At 39.2% G+C, this 26733-nt stretch overlaps 5 protein-coding genes across 5 annotated transcripts; 2 read left to right on the forward strand and 3 right to left on the reverse strand.

Moving 5' to 3' along the window:
- Window positions 1-4905: 4905 nt before the first annotated feature.
- Window positions 4906-6963, reverse strand: GCK72_000208 (uncharacterized protein; the record flags this gene model as incomplete). Its single annotated transcript, XM_003092284.2, has 3 exons — window positions 4906-5504; window positions 5941-6148; window positions 6844-6963. The coding sequence occupies 3 exons, from the start codon at window positions 6961-6963 to the stop codon at window positions 4906-4908; spliced, it is 927 nt and encodes a 308-aa protein (XP_003092332.2).
- A 976-nt stretch (window positions 6964-7939) lies between these two features.
- On the reverse strand, window positions 7940-16406 carry GCK72_000209 (uncharacterized protein; the record flags this gene model as incomplete). The annotated part of the gene is made up of 12 exons (XM_053722339.1): window positions 7940-8047; window positions 8383-8462; window positions 8553-8970; window positions 9348-9452; window positions 9505-9627; window positions 9677-9789; window positions 9841-10030; window positions 10633-10763; window positions 11195-11421; window positions 11487-11800; window positions 16004-16105; window positions 16317-16406. The coding sequence occupies 12 exons, from the start codon at window positions 16404-16406 to the stop codon at window positions 7940-7942; spliced, it is 2001 nt and encodes a 666-aa protein (XP_053590984.1).
- On the forward strand, window positions 14229-15305 carry GCK72_000210 (uncharacterized protein; the record flags this gene model as incomplete). The annotated part of the gene is made up of 1 exon (XM_003092283.2): window positions 14229-15305. The coding sequence occupies one exon, from the start codon at window positions 14229-14231 to the stop codon at window positions 15303-15305; it is 1077 nt and encodes a 358-aa protein (XP_003092331.2).
- A 789-nt stretch (window positions 16407-17195) lies between the features above and the next one.
- Window positions 17196-20149, reverse strand: GCK72_000211 (uncharacterized protein; the record flags this gene model as incomplete). The annotated part of the gene is made up of 4 exons (XM_003092280.2): window positions 17196-17434; window positions 18537-18617; window positions 18959-19076; window positions 20021-20149. The coding sequence occupies 4 exons, from the start codon at window positions 20147-20149 to the stop codon at window positions 17196-17198; spliced, it is 567 nt and encodes a 188-aa protein (XP_003092328.2).
- Window positions 20150-24167: 4018 nt separating this feature from the next.
- GCK72_000212 (uncharacterized protein) lies at window positions 24168-26474 on the forward strand (the record flags this gene model as incomplete). Its single annotated transcript, XM_053722340.1, has 7 exons — window positions 24168-24251; window positions 24297-24388; window positions 24445-24619; window positions 24665-24904; window positions 25305-25466; window positions 25959-26070; window positions 26116-26474. 7 exons carry the CDS (start codon window positions 24168-24170, stop codon window positions 26472-26474), a joined length of 1224 nt encoding a protein of 407 aa, XP_053590985.1.
- Window positions 26475-26733: the final 259 nt, after the last annotated feature.

The following is a 26733-nucleotide window of genomic DNA, read 5'->3' on the forward strand; positions in this document are numbered from 1 at the left end:
ACTAAGGCCCTTCGTTTTTCGACAACCCCGATGGGAGGGGGGATGTGTTTGTGTCTCACTCCACACTCACACTCATTTCCAAATTTCCAACTAAAATGTTGAAATTGTTGGGAAAACTACTAGAATTCCTTTTTGGAATTCTAAAAATCTGAGAACCTAGAGATCCAAGGACCCTATGTTATAAAACTCAAAAAGGGGCGGAGCCAAAAATCGAAAGTTTTCAAAAAGTCATCTTATAGCATCGAATATTTCAAGAAAAAGAGCGGAGCCACAACATAGAGATACTTTTTTTACCAGGTCTAATAATCTTAAAGGGGCGGGGCTTATCAAAAAAAAAAGTTTGGAAGATACAGCTGACAGAAGTACCTACGCCTCAAAAAGGAGCTTAAACTAGATTTTGAAGATTTTACAATCTCAAAATAGTGAAAAAATTTGACACCTCAACGTTCTCGCAAAAAAGGGGCGGAGCTTATCAAAATATCTAGACGGATACAGAACAGGAAAAACAAAGGTAATCCGAAAAAATTCACAATTTCTGAAAAACTCAGTTACTACAGTATCCCGTGAGTCAAGAATTAGAAATTTGAGCAAGGGGGGCGGAGTCAGAGCTTGGAAAGGAAAAAAGATGTGCAGGAATGACAAAAAAACTGTTTCCAAGGAACAATGTCTGAAAATTTTAACGGCCCGTCCCTGAACTTAGAAATTGTTAAGAAGTTCTTTAAGTTCCATAAAAAAAGACTTTTCTAATCAACAAACTAGAAAATGTTCAAAAATTTTTACATTTTTACATAAAACCCGTTAAGCGAAATGTCTGCGGTACTTAACTTCCCAAAAAGTGAGTATTGGGCAAAAAAGGGGGCGGAGTCAGGGTTTAACGGGCATCGTGAAAAAATGGGAATAATTTCAGCATAGGAAGCTATAGGTTTCAAATGTAACTGGCTAGATTACCGGCAAAAAAACTTTTTAAAAAACTTAAAATGGTACCAGAGATCTCCAGGTATCGATGATTCATCGATGATTCATCAACTTTCACAATAACTAATTATAATTACATCATAATTTTCTAATTGCTCAAATTACGAGAAAACAAATGAAATCATGCACTAATATAAAAACTAAAAACCTCGTGATGACACACCTCTCTGTCTTCTCTTTGCCTAAAAACTGCACAAAAACAGAAAGAGTGGAGGGACCAGCTGTGATCGGTGCCACTCTCCGTATCGAGTGTGTTGACTAGTTAGAAGTTGGGAACTTTTTTGAAGAGTTTGAGGGAAAAAGGTCAATTTACTAGTAGTGAACTTTTTGGACTGAATTGAGGAAAACGGGGAAACCAGAGTTGCATGGAATTCCGACTTCCGGGCATTTTTTCCATTCCGACTTCCGACTTCCGACTTCCGGATAACAAAAATCATTTCCGACTTCCGACTTCCGGATAAGGAATTTTACTTCCGACTTCCGTCATTCCATAACTGTGGAATTTTCGAAAAGTGCATTTCGCAAAAATGCATGGAAAAATGGTCTAAAAGGACATAAAATAGGCTTTTCTTCAGCCAAAGACTGATTTTCCACTGATTTTCGCTAATTTTATGATTTTTCTCTTGGAGTTTTTGAAAGTTTGAGAAAAAATCTAATTCCGACTTCCGACTTCCGACTTCCGACTTCCGACTTCCGACTTCCGACTTCCGACTTCCGACTTCCAACTTCCGACTTCCGGGCGTTTTTTCACTTCCGGCTTTCGAGTTCCGACTTCCGGATAAGAAAATTTCACTTCCATGCAACTCTGATGGAAACTAGAAAACGGTCTAATTTAAATAGCTGTATAAAAGTTTTTTTTATATGTAGAACATTGATTTTGAGTCTGTTTGGAAATATTGTACAAAAAACACTGAAATGAATACTGCAACTTTAAAAATCCTTTTGTTCATTTTGATCGTAGCTAAATAGGGAAGGCCACGAAGTCATTGTGGAGACATGGTTCGTGACCAATATCATTGGAAAGCTGAGAAAACGCGGATTCCAGATATATATCCAGTTTTTGCTCTCGATGTCTGGTATTCGAAAAAAATGACAAATTTTGTGCAGTTTTGTGCAATTTACGCGTGAAGGCAATAAATGAATATACATTTGAAGTGAACGTTTTCTCAGCTTTCCAACGGTATATGTCACAAACCTAGTAAGCATTAAAAGTACATTTATCTTTAGCTTAACGGTCATAATACAGTTTCTTATTTGAACTTTCGATCAGCTACTTTTCTGTTTACTTCAGTAAACCTATTTTAAGGGGCGAAATTTTTGATAATGGACAATTAATGCCCTTTTTAATTTTTGCTGCTTACTAACTAACTTAACTACATAAAACACAAAACATTTCTTAAAAATACCGAAAACTAAAAATGTTACAGATTTTCGATGGTCAAGGATTATTTATTCACAGGTACCTCCCGGTCCCGAATAAGCCAACCAGAACTACAGTATTGAAATGGTTTAAAGTTCTATTTCACGCATTGAACCTAGATTTTACGTGACTGTTATTTAATTTTAATTTAATTTATTGACTAAAAAAATAATCAATGTTATGATCCGTATCAGTTCTGATTTGGGACAGCACTATTAAATAAGGAACAGTTTCAAAATGGATCAGTTTTAAAACGTCGTCCAGAACATTTTTCCAAAACTTTTTACTGCTAATTCAGGATCCAAAAACTCACAACTAAAGCTCTCTTACAAAAAAAACAGTTTTAGACCTACAGTACCCTCTTACTCAAGTAATCCACCATTTCAAAGTGCTACCCTAGCAAACTAAGGAGGTCAAAAAATTGAGGCAAAGAAACAAAGGCGAGTGAAAAAGAAGGGATAGAAGAAACGAAAGAAATGAACTGTATTAAACATATATAAGATCTCCCGTAGAGAATCTTCCCTCCCCTTAACTGTCACTCATCTCCACCTCCCCCCTTTTCCCGCCGATCGAATTTCAAATTTGGCGCGTGCCACCCCAAAACGAAATAGTGTGGACAAATGAGAGGGTGTGAGAGGTAGATTAGCGGCTTTGTTTAGGTGCCATTATACACGCGATTTCATTGAAGAAAACGAAGAAGAAAAGAATTGGGTGATGGACGGAAAAGAAGAAAAATGAAATTTGGAAGTGGGGAGAGATGGTTAAAAACGATAGGTGGCGCGTGCGAGGGAAATAGATTAATGGCAAAATATCGATGGTCTTCATCAGAGTTGCGCGGAATTCCGACTTCCGACTTCCGTTTGGAAAATTTTACTTTCGACTTCCGACTTCCGGATTTGGAGTTTCACTTCCGACTTCCGACTTCCGACTTCCGGATTTGGAGTTTCACTTCCGACTTCCGTCATTTCATAAGAGTGGAGATTAGGAAAAGTATATTTTGCAGAAATACAAGGAAAAATGGTCTAAAAGGACAGAAAATAGGCTTTTCTTCAGCCAAAAACTGATTTCTCACTGATTTTTGTGAATTTCATGTTATTTTCTTTTGGAGTTTTTGAATATTTGCGAAGAAATCTACTTCCGACTTCCGGATTTGGAATTTTACTTCCGACTTCCGACTTCCGACTTCCGTTTTTGAAAAAATCACTTCCGCGCAACTCTGGTCTCCATTTATGTGCAACGGTGTTCGAAAAAATAACGCCCCATTGGCGCAAAAACAAAATTCGAAGAAAAATATCAACTTTGGCCGTTTTCAGTCGAAAATGACCAACTTTGACAGTGTATTTCGGTGTCATCTGATTGTCCGATAAACTCAATTTTATATGGGTTGGACAGAGCAAGAATATAACATCATTTTTGTAGTTGACTATTTTTTTGTAGAGACACTCCCTAGCAAGTTACAGGTAAAGAAACCCATTACTCCTTGAAATCGACTTTTCACTTTGACAACCTATAACTTTCATGATAGTGTCCCTACAAAAAAATGGTCAACTACAAAAATGACGTTCTATTTTTGCTCTGTCTAACCCATATAAAATTGAGTTTATCGGACAATCAGATGATACCGAAATACACTGTCAAAGTTGGTCATTTTAAACTGAAAACAGCCATAGTTGATACCTCGGTACTGTAGCATCGATGAACATGAAAAGATCAAAAGAGGTATCAGAAACCAACAGATTTTTATAAATCACAAATTTTCAGCAAACAGTTAAAATCCTTCTTAGATATTTTGAGGTATTTTGAGGTTACTGAAAAATCGATAAATTTTCTTTAAAAGTGACAAACTTTGACAGCATCTAATGGCGCTCGGTTTAGTAGTTGATTATTGATTTTTTGATATGTTATAGAACTAGTGTTGATCTACAACTTTGTAGTTGACAACTTTTTTGTACGGTCACTCCCTGGGGTACTGTAGCTTCCACTCTTAGCGTTACAGTAATCCACGGAGGTGAAAGTCGAAAAATTATACGAACAAGTAAAAATAGGGTTTTACCACCGGAAATAGGAAAAAATAACATTTTTCTACAGCCCTGAAGGTTTTTATATGCTTTAAACCTAATAAACTGCAAATTTTTTCCATTTTCAAAATTATTCGATTTTTTTTTTCCAAAATGTTAGTACAAGTCTAAAAACACTGTATTTTCAGTGATTAAAACGGAAAAATTCTGATTTTTGGAATTTTGGAATTTTTGTCAATTTCTAGCTAAAAACTTCAAATTTCATGACGCTTTTTTCGGGTATTTCATCTCACGCGTATCTCAGTCAGCTTTGATCGCATCGGAAAGATTTTGGTACCATTAAAAGCCCGTAGTTTTTTCTATCGATTTCAGTCTCCCTTTTCGTTATTTTCTTCTTTTACGTGCCAGTTCACTACCCTGTGACGGATTCTTAAAGTGTACTCTAAGGAAAATGCCAAAATCTTTATTCTCCATTCACAAAACAAATATAAATCACTGCTTATGAAGTCTTGCTTTCGATCGATACGGGTACGGATTTCTATACACATTGCCACGATTCGGACACTGACAGTACCCGGCATCAGGTCCCGGTCCTCCAGGCGCCCCAACCTCTCCAGGTGATCCATCTTGTCCAGGCACCCCAGGGTACCCAGGTTTCCCTTCAGGACCCGCCGGTCCTGGTAGACCAGGTCTTCCGAGTTTTCCGTCGAGTCCAGGCGGTCCCTCTTTTCCAGGGAACCCGATTCTTCCCTCTCTTCCTGGAAGTCCTCTTCCCTTCTTTCCATCTCTTCCAGGTAAACCAGGTTTTCCATCCGATCCCGGTCTACCCGGTAATCCCGAATTGCCTTGCTCTCCAGGCCGTCCTGGCTTGCCATCGGCTCCTCGATACCCTGGATTTCCAGGTTTTCCAGCTGGACCAGGTTCTCCAGTTGGACCATCTCTACCGGGATATCCTGGAAGTCCTGCAGGACACCGAATGCAGTCTCTTTCGGGAAGTGGACATCGAATGAGTTCGTAGACTTGTTGGTTATCCGCTCCAGGTGGACCACGGGATCCGGGCGTTCCAGGGGTACCAGGGTTACCGGGGGAGCCTGAAAACCCAATTTTTAAGTTTAGAGAATGATCTAGAAGGTGCTAGAACCTCAAAATAAGAATGCAAAAAAGATTTGGCGGGTAGGTGGAAACGAACCCCTGACTTTGTGGGTGACGGGCAAAAGCGCAGTCGCCTGCGCCACCGAGCGCACAAAAGTGAGCTGAGGGGAGGGTAGTCATAAGCAGCGCCATTTGCGGAACAGCTAGTGGCCGACACTGCCGCCGCCACAATCAATTCCTCGCAGCCATAGCGCAACTAGTAACAATTGCCACTACCAAACTACCAACCAGGGTTCGATTCCTCCTACCCCTATTATTTTTTGCATTCTTTAACAATGCCAACAGTATTAAAATTGTTCGATTTGGACCACTTTAAACCGGATTTTCAATTTTTTTTTAATTTGGAATTTTTAAAATTTGAAAATCCTCACTAACCTGGTGGTCCGGGCGGGCAAACCGGTTTCGTCGGCTCACACTGACACCACGCGGGAAGTCCACCGTACGTGTGCCTCTTCTTTTTCAAATGACTCTCAAACGGGTTGACGGGTGCTCGCGACGGTGGCGCCACCGTCGACTGCACATTCATCATGTCGTGCCACGCGGGGTCCGTTTCGAATTGGAACACGCGAATCGACTCGTTGACCTAGAAAAATCATTTTGTGAGGGGATTGGAATGGAGAGAGGGGGCTCGGAATGTGTTTGTTCTTCCGACTCATTTAGCAATTCCCTTTTGGGATGACCGTTTACCCGAGAATTGTAAAATTGACCTACTTAACAAAGATATATCACTAAAATAGGAAAATCATAGGTTGATAACTTTGAGGGACATTATAAAAAGAAAAAATACCAAATTCTGATCAAATTGACATCAGAGAAACCTTTCAAAGTTTAAAAATTGGTCAACTTTGAAGCGCTCTCACGGCTTCAGTTTTTGTCCAAATTGTTCAAAATTACATTTTTCTAATAGCCCAAATCTAGCTCTCCATTTTTGTAGTTGACAACTTTTTGATAGCTCCGCATGCTTTCGAGATATGTCCCTTCAAAGATTGGTGCTTGGGGCGGCGAGAGAACGGGAGGGGGAGACGCAGAGAAGCTAGACACCCTCCTTTTTCTGCGTGCTCTCTCGCCTCCCAATCTTTAAAGGCGCATAACTCAGCAGGGCGGAGAGCTAGAAAAAAGTTGTCAACTGCAAAAATGTTGCTCTATTCCTGCTCTATAAGAAAAACAAGAATTTAAAAAAATTGAACAGTAGAGAAGCGAGTTACAAGACTTTGAAGTTTGAAAAAAAATTTCTTTAAAAACCTTATTTTCTTGATAAGTTTAACTCCCCCAACTAACCTGAACCTCCATCTCATCCATCTCTTGAAACAGACCATGCAGCACCACCAGACAGCTTACAATAGCTCCCAACGAACATGTCGTCGAGACAGCAGCCACCGCCTTCACTTCCCACCACATCTTCTGGGGAATTCTGAATTCTTAGGGAATTCTGAATTAGAGTGAAGTCACTTTATATACCCTCAAACTTATAAATATAACTGGTTTCTCAGAAAATGCATTTGCAAATTACGGGCGGTGCGGAAGGGTGGAAACCTTCTTTGTCCCCCTCTTTTCCGTTCCACTCGGTTTCGAATAAAAAAGAAGTGTAAAAGATCCATTTTGATGGATATTCTTTTTGGCGGCCCGGCACCACATTGATGGGTATTGATGGGATTAGACACAAATATTGGAGGGAGATGGAGCCAGGGGAGGATGTATTGAAAACAAAAGAATGGGGGTCAGAAGTTATTGGTACTTGGAGGAAGAGCTCGGAAAATGATGAAATAGGAATACAAAAATGGTTTGCCAACAGTGGGAGTCGAACCCGGGACTCTTTGCGCGGGATGCAAAAATGCATACCGCTGCGCCACAGGTTGCACAAGGAAAAGGGAAGGTGGAGGTGGTGATAAGAGTCGCCCTTGCCTCGCCTTGGTGAAGGTGGCGGCGGCGGCAGATTCTCTCTACTGTGGAGCACTGTGGCGCACCCGGTAACACAGTTGGCCAGTAATCTCGCATCCCGGGTTCGATTCCTCTTCCCTCCCATTATGTTTTTCTTTTTTTAACGATTAGAATGGTATATTTTATTTGAAATTTGACCCATTTTCCACAAAGTTAGCATACTTAAAATTGTCAAAAACACATTTTTGGACATCCGGGCATCGTGACACACAGACAGATACTCTACAAAATACTTTACGATGGAGGGGGTAATTAGAGGACGTAGACCTTCACGAAACCAGTAATTTGGCTTAATTACAGTGAATACATAGACTGTAGTTTTATGACTGCTGGTGGTAATGACCGTGAAAAATTTCTGAAATTTTTTTTGAACTTTTGATTTTTAAAATAGTTTTTATTGAAAAAATAGAATAATTTATGTATAATTAGCAGGTAATTAATGATAATTAGGATACATCTGCTGAATCTCCTCAATCACTGTCATATTTTCTGGTGTGTAGATGTTGAGCTCTTCGAGATTCGCTTTTCGGAGGGAGAAGAAACTCTGGAAGCGAAAATTTGAGTCGCTACGCAGTTGAATTGTATGTAATTGGAGATACGGAGTGAAAAATTTTGAAATTTTTTAAATGAAAATGAAAATTTTGCGATTTTTGGCGCCAAAAATTAAAGTCAAATCTTTTTTTTAATATAAAAATTGTAATTCTGAGTCGCTACGCAGTGAATAGGTACTGAATTTGAGATTCTTGGTGAATACAGTAAAATACAGGCGGAGCTCAAGAAATTTTGGAGTTTTTGGCGCTAAAAATTCCGAATTTTTTCAAAAATTGAAAAAAAAAGTTTTTTGAAAATTTTGGCGCCAAAATTTTAGAGCGCACTTACATGCTTATCGATTTCCTCCTTTTTCAGCGATTGCATCAAATCAATTTTTCCACGTCGTGCCAAGTGGTTCCAGATTAGTTCTGAAAAATGGAAATGCGTGTCAGGGTCCTAAAATTTGGGAAAAAATTTTTAGTCAAAATTTTTTTTTGAAATTTTCATAAAAACCTTACCATTAGTAACTGTTGGTGACGTCGTCACCACCCTCGGTCTATTCACAATTACAGTAGGCACATTAACCAGACCCGATGCTCTCGCCCTTGCTGAGTAGAACTCCGCTGTCGCCGTCGCCGTCGTAGAAGACGTCGCCGTCGCGTCCCTCGACTTTTTCAACATCCGCGGCGTCGTGCGCATCTGATTCTGAGGTGACCCTACTGACGTCACATTTCTCGGCTTCCTCGGGTTGTACTCCGTCCTCTCAATACTATTGCGTCTCGGGCGGAAATTGAATTTCGGTATGTAATCGTCTCTCAGGGTACCCGATCGTTTTGCGTGGTATTGCGCGATATCGTAGAATTCTGACGTGGGCGTCTTGTTGTCACGCTCACCGTAGAAGTCTGTGAAGCAGAGAGCAGCGAAGGATTGGCATTCCTTAAAATAATGACGTTTTTTGCTAAAATAATGATATTGAAATTGCTAACTTCGTTGAAAATGGGTCAAATTTTAAATAAAGTATACCATGGTAATCGTTAAAGAAAGTAAAAAATAATGAGACGAGAGAGGAATTGAACCCGGGATGCGAGATTACTGGTCAACTGTGTTACCGGGTGCGCCACAGTGCGCCACAGCCGCCACCGCCACTTCCAAGGCGAATCAAAGGCGCCGCTTATCACCACCTCCTCCTTCCCTCTCTTTCGTGTCCTCTGTGCCGCAGTGGTTACGCTTTTGCCTCCCGCGCAAAGGGTCCCGGGTTCGACTCCCCCTTGCGTCAAACCATTTTTGCATCCCTATTTCAGCATCCTCCATACCTCCATATACTCCCTCGTTGCTTCTGTCTCATTATCATACTCATTGGTCTCCGGTCGTTTCGCAACTCTCGCCGATCTCAAAATATCCTCGACTGACGCGAATTTCTGAAAACCTTGCAAGTTGCTATTGCGCTCTATTGATAATTTCAAGTCTTACATAAGCGTTCCTCGACTTCGCCGGCTGATACTTCACCTTCGCCTCCAGCCATTGCTTCGGCTCGATCGCTTCCGCTTTCGCGGACACTTGGAACACTTGAGAGGACACCTTGTTAAGTAAATTCTGAAAAACTTTTTTAGGCCATTAGCTGGGGTTTCTAGGCCATCCCCACCTTAGTCCCTAACGCTTTATAGATATTTGAAGATGAGTTGCTCAGGTTAAGCCTCATGTCAGTAGGACGGTGACAGTGTAGTTGGCCACGGATTTGACCGGGTTCCACGGTATCTTGAAACGGTGACGTTTTGGCGGGAAAAAGAAAAAGTTTGATCTACTTACCACAAGACATCAAAAACAAGTCGTACGCGGTGCAACCGAATTTGTTGGCTACTGTAGCATCTGCGCTCCGTTGAAGAAGTAACGGAATGATATCATCGACTCGAAGCAGACTGGCGATTTGGAGAGCAGTAATGTGCATGTTATCCCTCATATTCACGTCAGAATCGCGGTGAAGGACTAGGTGTTTGGCCTGGAAAAAAAGTTGTTTAAAAAACTTTTTACTGCGGGAAAAAATATAATCTTTGAAGCTTTGTAACTTTTTCTGTACTAACGCAAATTTTATGAATTTATAGTATGTTATAGACCAAGGTACGTTCTACAACTTTGTAGTTGACAACTTTTTGATAGGTCCGCCCACTTTTGAGATGTGCGCCTTGAAAGTATTAAGCTTCTCTGCGTTTCTTACCACGGCGGCGCCTCATCTTTAAAGGTACACAACTCAAAAGCGTGAAGCGCTATCAAAAAGTTGTGAACTACAAAAATAAAGATCCATTTTTGATCTACACAAACTATATAAATTTGTAATAGGAAAATATTTTAAAATGATAGAAAAAATGGGCAAAAGTAGCAAAGCAACAATTATCAATTTTCAAACTTTTAGCTCTTATATCTCCTTTTCTAAAAACAATACAAAAAAGTTGTTAACTAACAAATTGTGTAGAATTTCACGCTCTTAATTTCATCAATTTAAATTTTTTTGATAGCATCACCCACTCAAAAGATAAAAGCCTTAGAAGTTAGCTAGGGGGCAGACACCCAGACACTCTAGCTTCTCTGCGTCTCTCCACTCACCGAATTAATACTTCTCACAGTCACTGCATACATAAGTAGAGTGCACCCATTTTGAGGAGGCGGTCCCAGCTCTCTTTCGATGATTTGATCCTTCTTAACCTCCTTTCGCAAGTCGGAGTCGGTATTCATCCCTAAACTTTTCAAAATGAAAATTGGTCAACTTTGACATGTCCTCTTAGTGTTGTTTTATGCCCCAAATGTTTCAAATTTATATGTTTCTTGTAGAACAAGTCAAGAGCTACATTTTTGTAGTTGAAAATGTTTTGATAGCTCCTCCCACTTTTGAGATATGCGCTTTTAAAGATAGCCAACTTTAGAGTCGAGAGGGAGGAGACGCAGAGAAGCGAGACGTCTCCTCTTTTTGCACGCTCTCTCGCCTCCCATTCTTTGAAAGCGCATATCTCAAAAGCGTGAATAGCTATCAAAAAGTTGTCAACTACAAAAATGAAGAGCGAGACGTGTTCTATAACATATCAAAATTTTGAAAAAATAGAGTAACAGGTGAAACAGTTTTGAGGTGTCAAACTTGAGGTACTTTTTTTCTATTTTTCTATAAACTCACGACTTCGATGATTCCTTTTCTCCCGGAAAAAGTTGTAGACATCCTTCCGATTAAACTCGCTAGCGAATTCCTCCGGCGTTTTTCTCATCAATGTTTTCTTAGTGGCACTGGCGCCGCGATCCAAAAGTGTCCTAACCATATATAACCCCGGTGTACATATGATAGCGACGGATAAGGCGGATAGCCCTCTCAGCAGCTCCATAGTTTCATCCATGTTCACACGGGCGCTGTAATTTCAAGTTGGTAAGTGAGGTAAGCGCGCTCCACTGATAATCTGGTAAACTAAACTGACTCTGCTAAATAACCACATATTAATGGAGACTTGCTACACGTCGCCACAATCAATGAAGTTGGTGCCAGTGACCGTTTCGCGGTTTGATTCTCGTTGGGGAGCCTTATAAGCCTCCTGACAACATCTGCATGACCACCTGCACAGGCTAATGTTAAGGCGGTGACACCAAGGAACGTCTTCTGATTTGAAGCACCACGTTGGAGTAAGGTCTCAATTACTGGGAGTTTTCCTTCACGAGCTGCGTAGTGGAAAGCGGTCATTCCGAGTTGGTTGACTGCGTGGATGTTGGCACCGTGGTCGAGGAGGCGGACTACCTGGAAAATGTATAATTGGGTAGATGAAATCTAGGGCTTCATTTTTGTAGTTAACCACTTTTTGATAACTCCGCCCACTTTTGAGATATGCGCCTTTAAAGATAGCAACGAAGACAAAGCGCTTGGTCAACTTTAACATGTCCCCTTGGTGTTACTTTTTGTCCCAAATGTTCCAAATTTATATTTATCCTGTAGAACAAGTCAAGAGCTAGATTTTTGCAGTTAACAACTTTTAGATAGCATTGCACGCTTTTGAGATATGCGCCTTTAAAGATTGGCACTTAGAGTGGCGAGAGAGAAGAGAGGGGAGACGCACTCCTCTTTTTCGCCTCCTCAGAAGACGCTAACTTTGAGGCTCCGTATCTCGGAAAGGTGAAGAGTTATCAAAAAGTTGTCAACTACAAAAATTTAGAGCTAAAATCGTTATGTACAGAACATGTAAATTTGTTCAAAATTCTGTCAAAATATAAAAGTTACAAGCTTGCAAAGTTGGTCAATTTTTTTCAATTTTTAGCAGGTTTGGACCCCTGAGGCAACTTTAACAGCTCATATCTTAAAACTACAAAAGCATACATCTATCCTCATTCTACAAGTAAAATATAAATTCGGGACACCTGGAACAAAAAGTGGCACCATGGGGACATCTCAAATTTGACCAATTTTCAGTCGCGATTCTGCTATCTTTAAAGACGCTTATCTCGAAATTGGGCAGAGCTATCAAAAAGTTGTCAACTACAAAAATGGAGATCTAGAGTTGTTCCTCAACATACTAAAAATTTGGTAACTTGGCTCAAAAACTGAACCCGTTTCACAAACTTAAAGTTGGTCGATTTTTGACAAAATCGAAAATTTTCCGGAACTATTAGGTTGGCAAGAAAGTTTTTGTGCATGACTCAAGTTGTTTTTACTCAAACAGGAAGCATTCCAAATACCAAACATAGTAACCATCTTAGTCCACAACTGTCTCCAATTTACTGGATAGGTTCCCGATATCGTCCTGGCAGATCTCCGGTTGTTTCGAGGCAAAATAGACTTCCACCCATTTTTCGACTTGACTTCAAGTATCGAAGTCCTGTTCAGCGGCAAAGCGCTGAATTACCCCGAATTTATAGTAATTTGTTAGAAGAAGGTCCGAACTCTAATTTGAATAATTAAAAACTATTTTCCAATAATAGGTGAGAAAATATTTTGTCGGGTATGCAACTAGCGGATATGCAACATTATGGAGGTGGCAGACTTTTTGACCGTGTGGAGCTAAAGACTCACGTATAGTTTTGATTTTTTGCACACAAAAAGAACAGAAGTAGACGATTATTTTTTTCACATTTTCCAATCATATACGTTGTGTTGGGTCCTCCACATTAGGGTCATTATTTTCTTTGGGTATGATTCCCTTTTGATGATGTCTACCAGCGTTTGATCAACGACAAGTCGGTGGGTTTCCCTGGGGTAGTTTATGTGCAATACCCACTCTCTATCAGTGATACCCAAATGGTTAAGTCGATTGAAGTTTGAAAGAGGAGAGAGAATTCGAAGCCGCATGTCTACCTTTCACTGAACGCGGATCTTAGCCAAAATATGACTGTTCAATGTCTCTTTTTTTATTGTTGCCGACACATTTCAAAAAGTTTCCAATTGTGTTATAAGTAGTAGTGATTATCATTGATAATTCACAGGAAGATTGAGATGGAAACTCTCCTTTTACAGCTCACAGCATGTACAAATCCTATTCATATGCACTTTTAGTACGTGGTACTTCGACCACAGAAAAATCGCATTTCTCAAAGTTGGAAACTTAATTACTTATAGTGTGCCAAAAGAAGAATTCATCCTTGTAAACTTTTCCTGTTGGTTGCACAAATTTTGAAATTTTGGTATTAGATGGAAAGCGGAAATAAAAATATTGCTGTAAGAGTTGTCGGTCAAGAATAAAGATAGACATGGCTCTTGCAGAAGAGAAGCGTCGGGGGGAATTCCTGACTGCTATCAGAATCACAGAGAGTTTATCTAACAAAGGGTATGCGTAGTTGGTTTTGTTTCTTGTCGATTGACTGGCAACATTCGAAACAAAACATGCACAAAAACTTTCTTGCCAACCTAATATCTCAAAATTTCGCCATTTGCGCTCAGCCCATGAGCAAGTTTTTTTGAATTTCTTTTTTTTAACTGTCTTCTTTTTTAACTGAACTTTTCAACATAGTGTCACTGTTTTTTTTCCGATTTCTGTTCTCTCACGTCTTCCTGTATCCATACATAAATTATTGACTCTCACTCAATACCCACACTGCACGTTCTCATGCCTTGAGAACGCGCGCGCGTCTTCACCTCAGGCCACGCCCACCCACCACATGGCCACGCCCACCCATTGCAAAAAGTATATATAGTGGTTGTAAGTGTGCCTCCATAAATCAGTCTTCTGCTCACAGGCATGTCTTCCGTCTCCCGTTCTTCCCCAACCCTCGCCACCCTTCCCGTCTTCCCTGCTACCCATATCATGGGCTACTTGGATATTGACTCCCTCTGGAATCTAGCATGTACGTCTAGAGTATTCATGGAGTTCGTCCAGGATCTGAAAATCCGTACTGGCGGATATCACGTAGATATTCAACAGGGTTTATATAAAATCCATCTCCCAGCTATCCATTACTATTACTCTTACTATGAAGAGGATGATGAGTATCTCATTGATTCGATGGACAAGGACTACAAGGATTTCCAGAGTCTATTCCCTGAAAATATTGATGTTTTGAGAATTGACGCAACCCTTGTCAACCACTTCCATCGCTTCAATCAAGAGTGCACTGTACTTTCCGTTGGTGAACATCCTATTTATTACGATAAACAGAAAATGAATGACTGTTCTACGGAACAGATTAATCTACTTCTGAATTCTGTCAATTTCCGGAAAGGACTCGCATTGAATGGACCGAAGCCACTAGTCACTGAGAATGAGAAGATTTTTAATATCGATTGGCTGCATATCAAAAATTGCACATGGATCACACCGGAATTTATTAGGAAGTTGAGGAACAAGATTGTGTATTTGACGGGTGCTAAGGAATTGACAGAGGAAGACATCAATCAATATTTGAAGGATTTGAAGAATGGAAAAATCGATAATAAGAATCTTCAAGTGATAGGATTCAACACTGGATTTGGTCGACCTCGTTGGAATAAAGAAGCTATTCTTGATGGATTGGACACAGTTAGAGCTGCAGATCAAATCTACAAAGTGGAGGATTTTGATAAACGAATTAAATCGGAGCTTTTCCTTGGCGTAGTGTCTGACACTGGAGATATCAAAATTGAAGATTCATTTGATTTCACTAGAGATGATGGAATCAAAATAAGCGTCGAATTCATTTGTCGGACTGTGCGGATTTATATTTGGAATCAGAAGCAGATGCAGAATCTGGATAAGGATCAGGATATGGAGAAGGTCACCAAGAAACGAGGATACCCTGAGGATACCAATGGACCAGCTGCAAAGAAGTCTTGCTTATAATAATTATAGTATTTTTTAATGACTTCGTTTTTTTCACACAACTTTTCACATAAATCTTATGAAATTCAAATACTTTTGTTATACAAGGGGCTTTGCACAGTGGATACCAGCGCACTAGATAATTGGAGATTTAGTGAAAACAACGCAATAAAAGTTATTCAACTTTGAAGCATTGTCACGGGCTTAGACAGATTCCAAAATTTTTCAAAGTACATGTTATAGGTAGATCAAACCTAGATCTCCATTTTTGTAGTTGACAATTTTTTGATAGCTCCGCGCACTTTTGAGATATGCGCTTTGAAAGATTGACTGATTCCAAGGAGTGAGCGGTGAGAGAGGGAGGAGACGCAGAGAAGCGAGACGCCCTCCTCTTTCCACACGCTCTCTCGCCTTCTTATAGGACACAAAACTTTGGGCCTCCGTATCTCAAGAACGTGAAGAGCTATCAAAAAGTCGTCAACTACAAAAATGTAGAGCTAAACTCGATCTATAAAACGTATGTAAATTTTTAAAAATTTCTCTCAAAATAAAAGAGTTACAAACTTTCAAAGTTAGTCGTGATTTCAGTTTTTAGCTGGTTTTGAAATCTGCGACATATTTAACAGCGCATATCTCAAAATGTTAAAATCACGTGCTTTTTCCTGTTTTTTTCTGTTGGTACTAATTACCAAACTAATTATCCCACATATAAAACTCACCAACTTATTATTCCCCATCGCCGCAGCAATATGTAAGGCAGTCACATGATCATCATCCACCGAGTCGATATGCACTTTTTCTCCAAGAATTAGAGAGTCTATCTGGAATTTTGTAAATTTAATCGATGACCTAAAAAACTGACGGCCTAACTTTTTAAAGCCCTTTTTCTAGGCCATTTCTCATCAAAAACTAAAAATTGCCCAGCAAACGCGCTCTATTGCAATTCCTTGCAATTTTTGCAAATTTTCAGGACAGTGCGGTAGAGCGCGATTGCTTCCCCCTAACTTTTTCTAAATGTTTTTTTTAACTCACTTTTTCAATATCGCCATTAAACGCTGCCTCCAGCAATTCCTGTTTCGGTATATCCCTATCATCGATACCATCCGCCGCCGCTCCGCTCATTTCTAATTTTTAATTAAAATTGGTGAGTTCTTTGACTAAATTGAACCAGAAAACAAGTAGAAATCAATATAAAACTGATAAAAAATGGGAAGGAAAAGAGAAAAGAGATATAATGACGCGCCGCCGCAGAATCCTGTTTGAAAACGATGATGCGCAGTGATAATGAGATGATGAAGGGGGAAGAAGAGAAAGTACACGGAAGAAAAGGTATTTATGTATAAGATAGATAGTAATATTGATTTTATGTACTTTATGAAGAAAATAGTAAAAAAACTAGCACAAGTTTGACACCTCACAACTTTTTCACCTGTTACTCTATTTTTTCAAAATTTTGATATGTTATAGAACGGGTCTCATACTGTATTTTTGTAATTGACAAACTTTTGATAGCTCTTTACGTTCTTGAGATACGGAGCGTCAAAGATAAGCACCTGTGAAGCGGCTCGAAATGGAGAAGAGAGCGTGCGAAAAGAGGAGGGTGTCTCGCTTCTCTGCGTCTCCTCCCCTCTCTCCCCGCTCGCGCCTTGGAATTAGGCTATCTTTAAAGGCGCATATCTCAAAGGGGTGAATAGCTATCGAAAAGTAGTCAACTACACAAATGGAGAGCTAGGTTCGATCTATCAGAAAAATATAATGTTCAAAGATTTGTAACTTTGAAAGGTTGTTTTTTTTTGTTTATCTTTAAAATAGTTTTGAAAGTTTATTAGTGGCACATTACACGAAAGTTAATGAGATTTGAAAATAAAAAAGTAGAAAAGAGTACGAAGCTCCAAAATTCCGCCTGGTAGATCAACAATAAAACTCGATAGTCGGCTCGAATCGAACGCATTGATGTCCCATCGCGTGTTGAATCGAAATCCGGGCGTTGCAAAACCGACACCGTACTATTTGACAGTTATGGGCACTTTGCACCGCCCGCATATTCTCTCGTGCCACGTCGATCGTCCCGTCGATACTCGGCGTGTTGAGAGTTTTGGGTTGATGGATGTGGAAGCGGATGGTTAGCGGTTTCGCGAGGTCCGACCAGTCTGGAAATTGGGTTATTATTAGAACGCACTTCCATCTTCACTATCTTGCGTTTTGTAAAATATTTTGTAAATTTTGAAATTCGAAAAATTGGTCAACTTTGACAAGACTCACCAGCGTGAGTTTTTAGCCCAAATTTTACAAAATTATATTTTTTGTTTAGATCAAATCTAGATCTCCATTTTTGTAGTTGAAAATTTTTCAATTGCAGTTCACACCTTTGAGATATGCGCCTTTAAAGATTGGGAGGCGAGATAGCGTGGGCTCAGCGCCTTTAAGCTTGTCTTTCTATAAAGGTGAATATCTCAAAAACGTGTAGACCTATTGAAAAATGTTTTACTACAAAAAAGTTGCCCTTAACTTTATCTACAAAAAAAGTATAAATTTGAAACATTTGGAACATAAAGTGACACCACGAGGACATGTCAAAGTTGACCAATTTTCACTGTCCCTTCTTCTTGGATGCTATGTTTAAAGGCGCAAATCTCAAAAGCGTGGAGAGCTATCAAAAAGTTCTCAACTACAAAATTAAAGCCCTAGTTGTGATTTATTAGAAAAATTTAAATTTAATGCATATAGATAACAAGGAAAGCCGTGACAACGCTTCAAAGTTGCCCATATTTATTTCAATTTCACTGTCAATTTCTTAAATTTTAAAAGGTTTTACGGTTTTTTTTTTAAGAAAAACATAAAAACCATATACTTAATATATTTTTTAATTTATTTCTTGAAATGACGTCATATTTCAATTGATCCCTTCAATATTGCACAATCTTCCAACACTCAAATTTCTCTGCGTCTCCTCCCCTCTGAGTTGAGGTTCCCCTCTTAAAAGGCGCATATCTCAAAAGTGGGCGGAGCTATCAAAAAGTTGTCAACTACAAAAATGCAGCTCTTGACTTGTTTTATAACATATCAAAATTTCAAAAAAATTGAGCAACAGGCCAAAAAGCTATAAGGTGTCAAACTTAGGAAACAGTGAAAATGTGGCAATCTCTCTCTCTCCCACTTCTCTCTATCTCAAGTGCATCTTTTTTCTCTCAATTTTTGCTCATTTCATCTCTTTTTCCCCCATTTTTTCAAAATTTTTTCTCCAATACTCACCAACATAACACTTCTCTTTGTGCTCTTCGATGACTTGATCGTCGTATTGCTCACCGCAAACAAAGCAAATTCGGAATCCGTCTGGAAAATAATATATGGCTATGGAAAAGGGGGAACGGGGGAGGGAGATGAATGGAAATTATTATTTCCGGAAGGTCATTTAGTCCCCCCTTGGGTGTCCTAAAAGGGGGAAATAGATAATTAAGGGTAGGTGGCCTAGAAATTTTCTGAAATTTTCTAGGCCGCAGATTGCATATTTAGGGTTTCTAGGCCATTTTAGCGGAAGACGGAAGGGGATATGCAACCGCGCCCCACCGAACCCCTCGACACTTTCCCTCTTTAAATCTTAGGGTACCATACAGCGTGCTTACTGACGGACTAGTTTTCCCCACGAAAGAATTTTCTAGGCCACCAAGACTTACTATTCTCATGATTATATCTCGACAATGACTTGGTCCTTGGCCTCTCCACGACGACTTCAGCGGCGGGACGGATTTTCTTGCGACGACCCGATTTTGAGCGACCGCGTTTTTGATTTTGCTGGAATTTTGAGAAAATTGAAAAAAAAATGTTTTGACATTTTTAGTGACCGTTAATTTTTGTCCAATTTTTGTGAAATTGTATTTTTCAGGTAAATCAAAAATAGAGCTTCATTTTTATAGTTGAAAACTTTTTGATAGCTCCACCTACTTTTGAGATATGCGCTTTTAAAAAGCGTGAGGCGAGAGAGCGTGCGAAAAGAGGAGGGTGTCTCGCTTCTCTGCGTCTCCTCCATCGCTCCCCTTGCGCCTTGAAGCTTGCCTATATTTAAAGACGCATATCTCAAAAGTGTGAAGAGCTATTAAAAAATTGTCAACTACAAAAATGTTGCCCTTAACTTTTTCTACAAGAAAAATATAAATTTAAAAAGTTTGAAATTTAAAGTAACACCAAGACAACATGTCAAAGTTGACCAATTTTCACTGGCACTCCGTCTCGGGTGCAATCTTTAAAGGCGCATAACTCAAAACTAGGCGGAGCTATCAAAAAGTTCTCAACTACAAAATTAAAGCTCTATTTTTGTTCTATGAAATTAATGTACTTAGAAACCTGTCTGTCAAAAACAAGCATCTTTACAAAGTGGTCAATTTTTACAAAACTTTTTTTTTACTAAAAACTGAAACTTTTTGTTATAGCTATATCTTAAAAGCGTGAAGTGCTATCAAAAAATTGTCAACTACAAAAATGGAGCCCTAGGTGTGATCTGTACAATTAATGCAACCATTAAGTTTTTTTTTGAGGTTTGCGTGCCAAGCCACCCTGTCAAAGTTGACCAAAATTTCAAAGAATCACAATTAAAAAAATTTTCACTTTAGCCTGTTATAGACGGGTTTTTCCAAAATTTCTGATCTTTTTGTTTTCGGACTAATATCGTGACCAATTAGCCCGTTTTCCAATAAACTTTTGCGTTTTTCTCCAATTTTTACCATCTAAGCCCCTTGTACCTGCATCATCTTCAATTTCTCTTGCTCCAAAATTTTGTGCATCGCCTCGACACAATTCTTCTCGTGTATCACAAGAGAGTGTCTAGAATACAAGCGTTGACAGTGAGGACACTCCAAAAACGTAGGCATTTTTTCGATTTTTTTTAAGAAAAAAATGCCACAAAAAAACGTAGAAACTTTCGGAAGGAAGAGTCTCTCTAATTTTTCATGAATTTTTGAGTGAATGGATACACACACCAAGAGGAGGGGGGAAATAGAGAAGAATAGAAGATGTTCTTCTGGCGAGAGAGTGAGAGTGAGAGAGACGCAGAGTTTATGAAGGGGGGAGCTCACACGTCGACGTCGTCTGGAGCCCATAGAGAGAGCCGTTACTAGGAGAGAGAGAGTGTGGAGAGGGGAGAGGATTAGAGAAATAGCGTGATAAGGGGATTAACAAGAGAAAGAAACAAGTCAATTCTAAGAAAATGCAATCAGAGAATCTGTGACTTGTAGGCGTAAAGGGGTGTGAGTGAGTCTTGAATTTTTAAATTTTGTAAGCTGTAATTAAATGTGCGCAGTACGTAAGAAGAAGTATGTTGATCAAAATAACAAAATTGGTTCATTGAACAGTTTTACCGATGAGAAGATATTAGTAGGTGCTGCTTGAAAATCATAGTTGTACGGAATGCTATTTTCCGAAAAACCGGAATCCGGAACCGGAACCGGAATCAAAATTTTAATTTTCCGGAATCCGGAATCCGGAACCGGAATGACGAAAAAACCCGAAATTCCGGAATTTCGGAATCCGGGATTCGGAATGATTCGATAAATTTGCAAGGCCAACTCATTTTTTCGAGTGTTTTTAATGATATAAAAAATTTAAAACTACTTTTGTGGTTCAAAACCGAAAAAGAAGTAATGCAGTTGTCTTTAAAACTGAAAAAAAGTTTTTTATTTAAAATTCAAAATTCCGGAAAAAAAATTCAAAAAACCGGAATCCGGAATCCGGAATCGGAATGAAGTTTTTTTTAAATACCGGAATCCGGAATCCGGAACCGGAATGAAAATTTTCATTTTCCGGAATCCGGAACCGGAACCGGAATGTCAAAAAAACCCGGAATTCCGGAATCCGGAATTTCCGGAATCCGGATTCCGGACAACTATGTTGAAAATGACCTAATTTAACAAGGGAAGTCTTTGGAGACACCGCTTTCAGATGATCTATACATTCGGCTATAGGCATTTTAGACTGCGGGGAGTCCATTTCTGCAGTCAAAACTTGGTAAATATCTCTGCGAGCCGAGTTATGAGCTTTCAAACTTGTCATGTGGTCAAACTTTTTCACATGGAATTCCAAATCGACAAGTAGTATACGCAAGATATTCTCATTTTTGCAACGTACAAGCACAGGTAAACCGCTGGGGAACACAAATCGAACCGCGGTGGCGTATATACCGCCGATTTGGAATTTCATGTGAAAAAGCTTGACCATATGAAACGTTTTTTTTCATAACTCGACTCGCAGAGACATTTAGCAGGTTTTTACAGCAGAAATGGACTCCCCGCGGTCGAAAATATCTATAAGCAAATTTATAGATAGTTTGAAAGTGGCGTGTCTAAACACTTCCCTTGTAAGACCATCACTGATTGTCACAATCGCTAATTAGGCAGAGAGAAAGACGAATCGGCTCTTCATTTAACTAACTAAGGAAGGATCCTGGGTCAAAATAGAGTTACATGTCGAGAATAATACATTAGAACGGAAATTTTGCGTTCATTTCAAATCTGTATTCTGTTTTTGCTTTTAAAAAAGTTATTGGCGTTTTTGTGAGTTCTCAGTTTGAATATGAGCACTCACAAAATTAACGTTTCTCTAATATGTTTTTTTTTAATTTTGTGTTGAACGTATATTTCCAATCATGTAGATTGTATTGTTATCTTGAAACTTTAGAAAATTTTCAGAAATTTTTTTGTCATTTTTGAAAATTCAGGTAAACGCATGCTCATTTTTGCACTAAGAAGACACAAAACGTGATCCAGCGCAAAATTTCCATTCTAGTGATATATATCTCGACCCGGGTTGCTTCCCGACTCTTTCTCTTTGAAACCGAAAAAAGCGTAACTTCATGTTTTTAACGCTAATCTCAGTCATTCTGAGCCAGTCACTCAACAGGACAGATCAATTTTAGATTGAAAGAAAAACAGCTCTGACTAGACGCCAAAAAGTTTTAAAAAGCAGGAGAATATACAAAACAGGGTACCCAGAGCACCCAGAGCAGACAAAAATAAACGGTGAGCTATGATTTGAAAAAGGAAATGTGAGAAATGGAATTCCAAGAAAAAACAAGTTTTTCCTCACATTTTGGATGTTTGGTCAGGCGCTCTCATACCACTAATTATAGCGAGGGAGCGTCATGTTTTGAATTTTTGGTTTTTTTTTTGAACTAGGTGATTTTGGACTTTGATCTCTACGCTTGATTACGAACTATGCAAATGCGCTCCGTTGCCGAAAATGGTAAAAAGGGATTACGGTAATTTGAGCCTAGAAACACAAGAACAAAAAGTTCGGCCAGCAGTGACCACTTTAAACCGTAATATTGGATCTGGAGCCCAAGATTTTCGATTTTCAGAAAATATGGAAATTCCTAGCATTTAGTACTCATTTACACCCTTTTTTCACCTGTCCTGTCTGAATCGTCACCATTTTTTATTTGAGACTTGCGACGGGGCGGGTCGAATTTTTAAACTTTTTAGGTTTTCCGATTTATTTAGAAAAAATTTATATTTGTAGGTTTGGAAGATTTTTGAGGAATATGCATGAGGAAATATATGGAAAGTGTACAGAAAAAAAATTTTGCAAAAAGTTTTATAGTTTGTAGTACAGTACCGGACAAAAAGCTATCGATTTTTGCCTTTTTCAGTTGAAAACGCCCAACTTTAAGAGTGCGTCATGGTAAAACTAAATGTCCCACAAAATAACTATTTATAGGATCAAACTGACCAAAAGTAGAGCTTCATTTTTGTAGTTGACAACTTTTTTGTTCGGACACTCCCTAGCAAGTTACATATCGACAAAGTCATTTCTCCCTCAAATCGACCAATTTCAGTGCAAAATAGGGCAATTTTTGAGCTGTCTTGTTAAAATGACCGTAACTCTCTAGGGATTGTCCGCCCAAAAAAGTTGTCAACTACAAAAATGAAGCTCTACTTTTGGTCAGTTTGATGCCATAAATAGTTATTTTGTGGGGCATTTAGTTTTACTATGGCACAACCTCAAAGTTTGGGTATTTTCAACTGAAAAAGGCAAAAGTTGATAGCTTTTTGTCCGGTACTGTATATTACCTTATACAAACAGTTTCTAATCTTTGTGACTATTTTTTGTGTCTAGTTTGATACAGTGAAATCTGTAACAATGTTAGTAATTTGTTCTCCTTTCTCTCTAACTGTCTACTTCTCTTCACTCTCCGTTTCTTAACACAATAAAAGGACGGCAATAGTGATAAGAAATCAAACATTTCATCAGCCAACTTTCCCTATTTTTATTGCTTTATATTAATGCCATTTCACATAGAAATTCTCCTCATCTAATTATAAAATCGTAAATTTTGAATAATCGAGATATTATGAAATTTAATCAAACTTCGACCTGATGTCACAGATCTTTGGATAGTGCGAAATGCAATTTTCGACGTTTTCTATGTAAATTTGACCTAGATAATCATTTTTGTATTTGAAAACTAATCGATAGCAACTCAAACTTTTGAGATATGACTCAAATTGAAAATCTAAAAATTTGGATTTTTCAAAATTGGCCATCTTTGAACATTTACCATAGTCTCAATTTTTAGCAAAAACATTTGCATTTACATGCATTGTATAGATCTTGATCAGTACTTCATTTTTCTAGTTGACAATTTTTTGATAGCTCCGCCCACTTTTGAGATATGCATCTTTAAAGACCTCTGCGGCTCTAACTATCCGCGCGCATGCTCCTACAGTAGCACCTCTTTAAAGGAGCATATCTCAAAAGTGGGCGAAGCTTTAAAGAAGTTGTCAACTACGAAAATAAAGCTCTTGGTGTGATCTACAAGCCTAACTAACAATTGATCTCAGGTGAAACGTCCCAGAGCATTAAAAAACTGCTTAAAACTCTTTTTTCAGGAAAACAATGCCTTCCTCAAAAATCTGCATCATTGGTGCAGGAGCAGCAGGTCTTGTCACAGCGAAACACGCTATTAAGGATGGTCATGAGGTATGTAAGCAAACAATTTTGATTAGCAGTAGAGCGCACTTTCAGGTCGACATATTCGAGCAAACAGATAGTGTAGGCGGGACGTGGGTCTATTCGGAGAAGACTGGTTGCCACTCGAGTATGTACAAGATTATGAAGTAAGTGGTGGCCGAACTTTGGAATTCTAGGCCGCCATCGAAATTTCCTCTTCCAGAACCAACCTGCCTAAAGAAGCGATGCTATTTCGAGATGAGCCGTTTCGAGAGGATCTTCCATCTTTTATGAGTCATGAGGATGTTTTGGAGTACTTGGTAGACTATTCGAAAAATTTTCCGATTCAGTTCAACACTACAGTAAACGACGTGAGAAGGGATGGGGAGAAGTGGAAGGTATGCCTCGTGGCCTTGGAAATTTCTAGGCCACCGTTTTTCCAGGTCACTACCTCCACCAACTCCAACGAACCGGTTTCCCACTTCTACGATGTCGTTTTTGTGTGCAATGGACACTTTTTCGAGCCTCTGAATCCTTATGAGAATTCAGAATTCGAGGGAGAAATGATACATAGTCATGACTATAGAAGAGCCGAACATTTTGAGGGGAAGACGGTTGTGATTGTTGGCGCAGGACCGTCAGGGATAGATATCACGTTGCAGGTGGCGTTGACCGCTTTTGAGGTGCGAAAATTCAACGATTTTTATATCAGTGTGCTCGTTACAAAAAGCAAAAAATAATAGCACTTGGTGGGAATTGAACCCCCGATGTTGGTTTACTGGCCAGACTCCTTACCAGGGACACCAAACGGGCGAAGAGGCGGCGCGGAGGAGAGGGTTGTGGTAAGGGTGTCGCCTAAGGTGTCAACCTAGGGATAGCCCCACCTTTATCACCACCTTCGGCTCAGCGCTGCCGGCCGACCTCCATGGCGCAACTGGTAAGGAGTCTGGCCACCAATCTTGCATCCAGGGTTCGACCCCCAACTAGGGAATTTATTTTTTGCTTTTTTTTCTGGTTCGGTTAATACATCGATTTTCCATTTTACATGTCTTTCAAGCGAATTTTCTAAATTTTGAATTTCAGGTCACGCTCATCAGCAAGAAAGCGGTCCATCCAGTCCTTCCGAAAACCGTCAGACAAATTGCGTCACATGTCAAAAGTGTCTATGAGAATGGTGTCGTTACCGACGAGGGTGAACGTATTTATGCGGATGTGATTATTGTGTGTACTGGATATGTGTTTAAGGTGCGATATAGATATATCGAATTTGGAATTATAGACCATTTGGGATCACGCTTTTTATGCTTTTTCGAGAAATCAAAAAAATATACGGTGAAAAACTATATTAAAGCTTTTTTCAAAAAATCTGGAATTGCCAAATTCGGCACTCCGTCACGGTGTTCGTCAAAATTTTATAAAATTATATTTTTCTTGTAGAACAAGTCAAGAGCTTCATTTTCGCAGTTGATAACTTTTTGATAGCTCCGCCCACTTTTGAGATATGCGTCGTGAAAGATGTGGAGTGGGCGCGCCTATCTTTAAAGACGCATATCTCAAAAGTGGGCGGCGCTATCAAAAAGTTTTCAACTGCGAAAATGAAGCTCTTGACTTGATCTATCAGAAAAATATAACTTTGAAAAATTTGGGATTCATCAAAATTTACTAATTTTTATCTTAAAATGCTAAAAAAAAATTTTCGAATTATACCGCCGATTATGAAGGTCCGCCCACTTTCAGTTCCCATTCCTGGACTCTTCCCTAATCCAACTCAAGCACAACGATCTAATGGTATCTCCTCTCTATCAACATTTGTGTCACGTGGATTATCCAGATTCTTTATTTTTTATAGGTAGGCCCCGCCCCTTCAATTTTTATTTATTGATTTTTTTTTCAGGATTACCGCTCGGAACCATCACATTCCCCTTATTCGAGGTCCAAGCTAAATACGCGTTGTCCCTTATCTCAGGAACCGGAAAATTGCCATCAGACATCTCCGAAATTCAGAATTTCGAAGCGCGACGTCTTCAGGGTCTCCAGAATCCTGGAGCCTTCCACATCCTTATCGAGGAACAATGGGATTATATGAAGGAGTTGGCTGAGATGGGCGGTTTCGAGGAGTGGAGTTATATGGAGACGATTCGCAAATTGTATTGTTATATCATGTCGGAGAGGAAGAAAAATGTGATCGGCTATAAGATGGTGAATTTCGAGATGAATGATGATGAGACTGATTTTAGGGTGGTGGGAATCTAATTTTACCTGAAAATCTTTTGTTAGAAATAAATTGGCTTTTTGTTTGAAGTTCTCCACGTATTCAGAATTCCCGTTTACGGCGATTGAAAAATCGAAAATTTGAGATCGGGGTGGCCGAAATTTTGCAAAAGTTAGGCCATCTGAATTTTTGTCGATTTTTCACACGAAAAATGTGGAAAAAATCAAAAAATTACCAATGACCGAACTTTTGCATTTTCTAGGCCACCGATGAGAAAGTTAGGCCACCGAGTTTTTTCCT

The sequence above is a fragment of the Caenorhabditis remanei genome, chromosome I (genome assembly GCF_010183535.1).
Source record: "Caenorhabditis remanei strain PX506 chromosome I, whole genome shotgun sequence".
In the NCBI taxonomy this organism is placed as follows: Eukaryota; Metazoa; Nematoda; class Chromadorea; order Rhabditida; family Rhabditidae; genus Caenorhabditis; species Caenorhabditis remanei.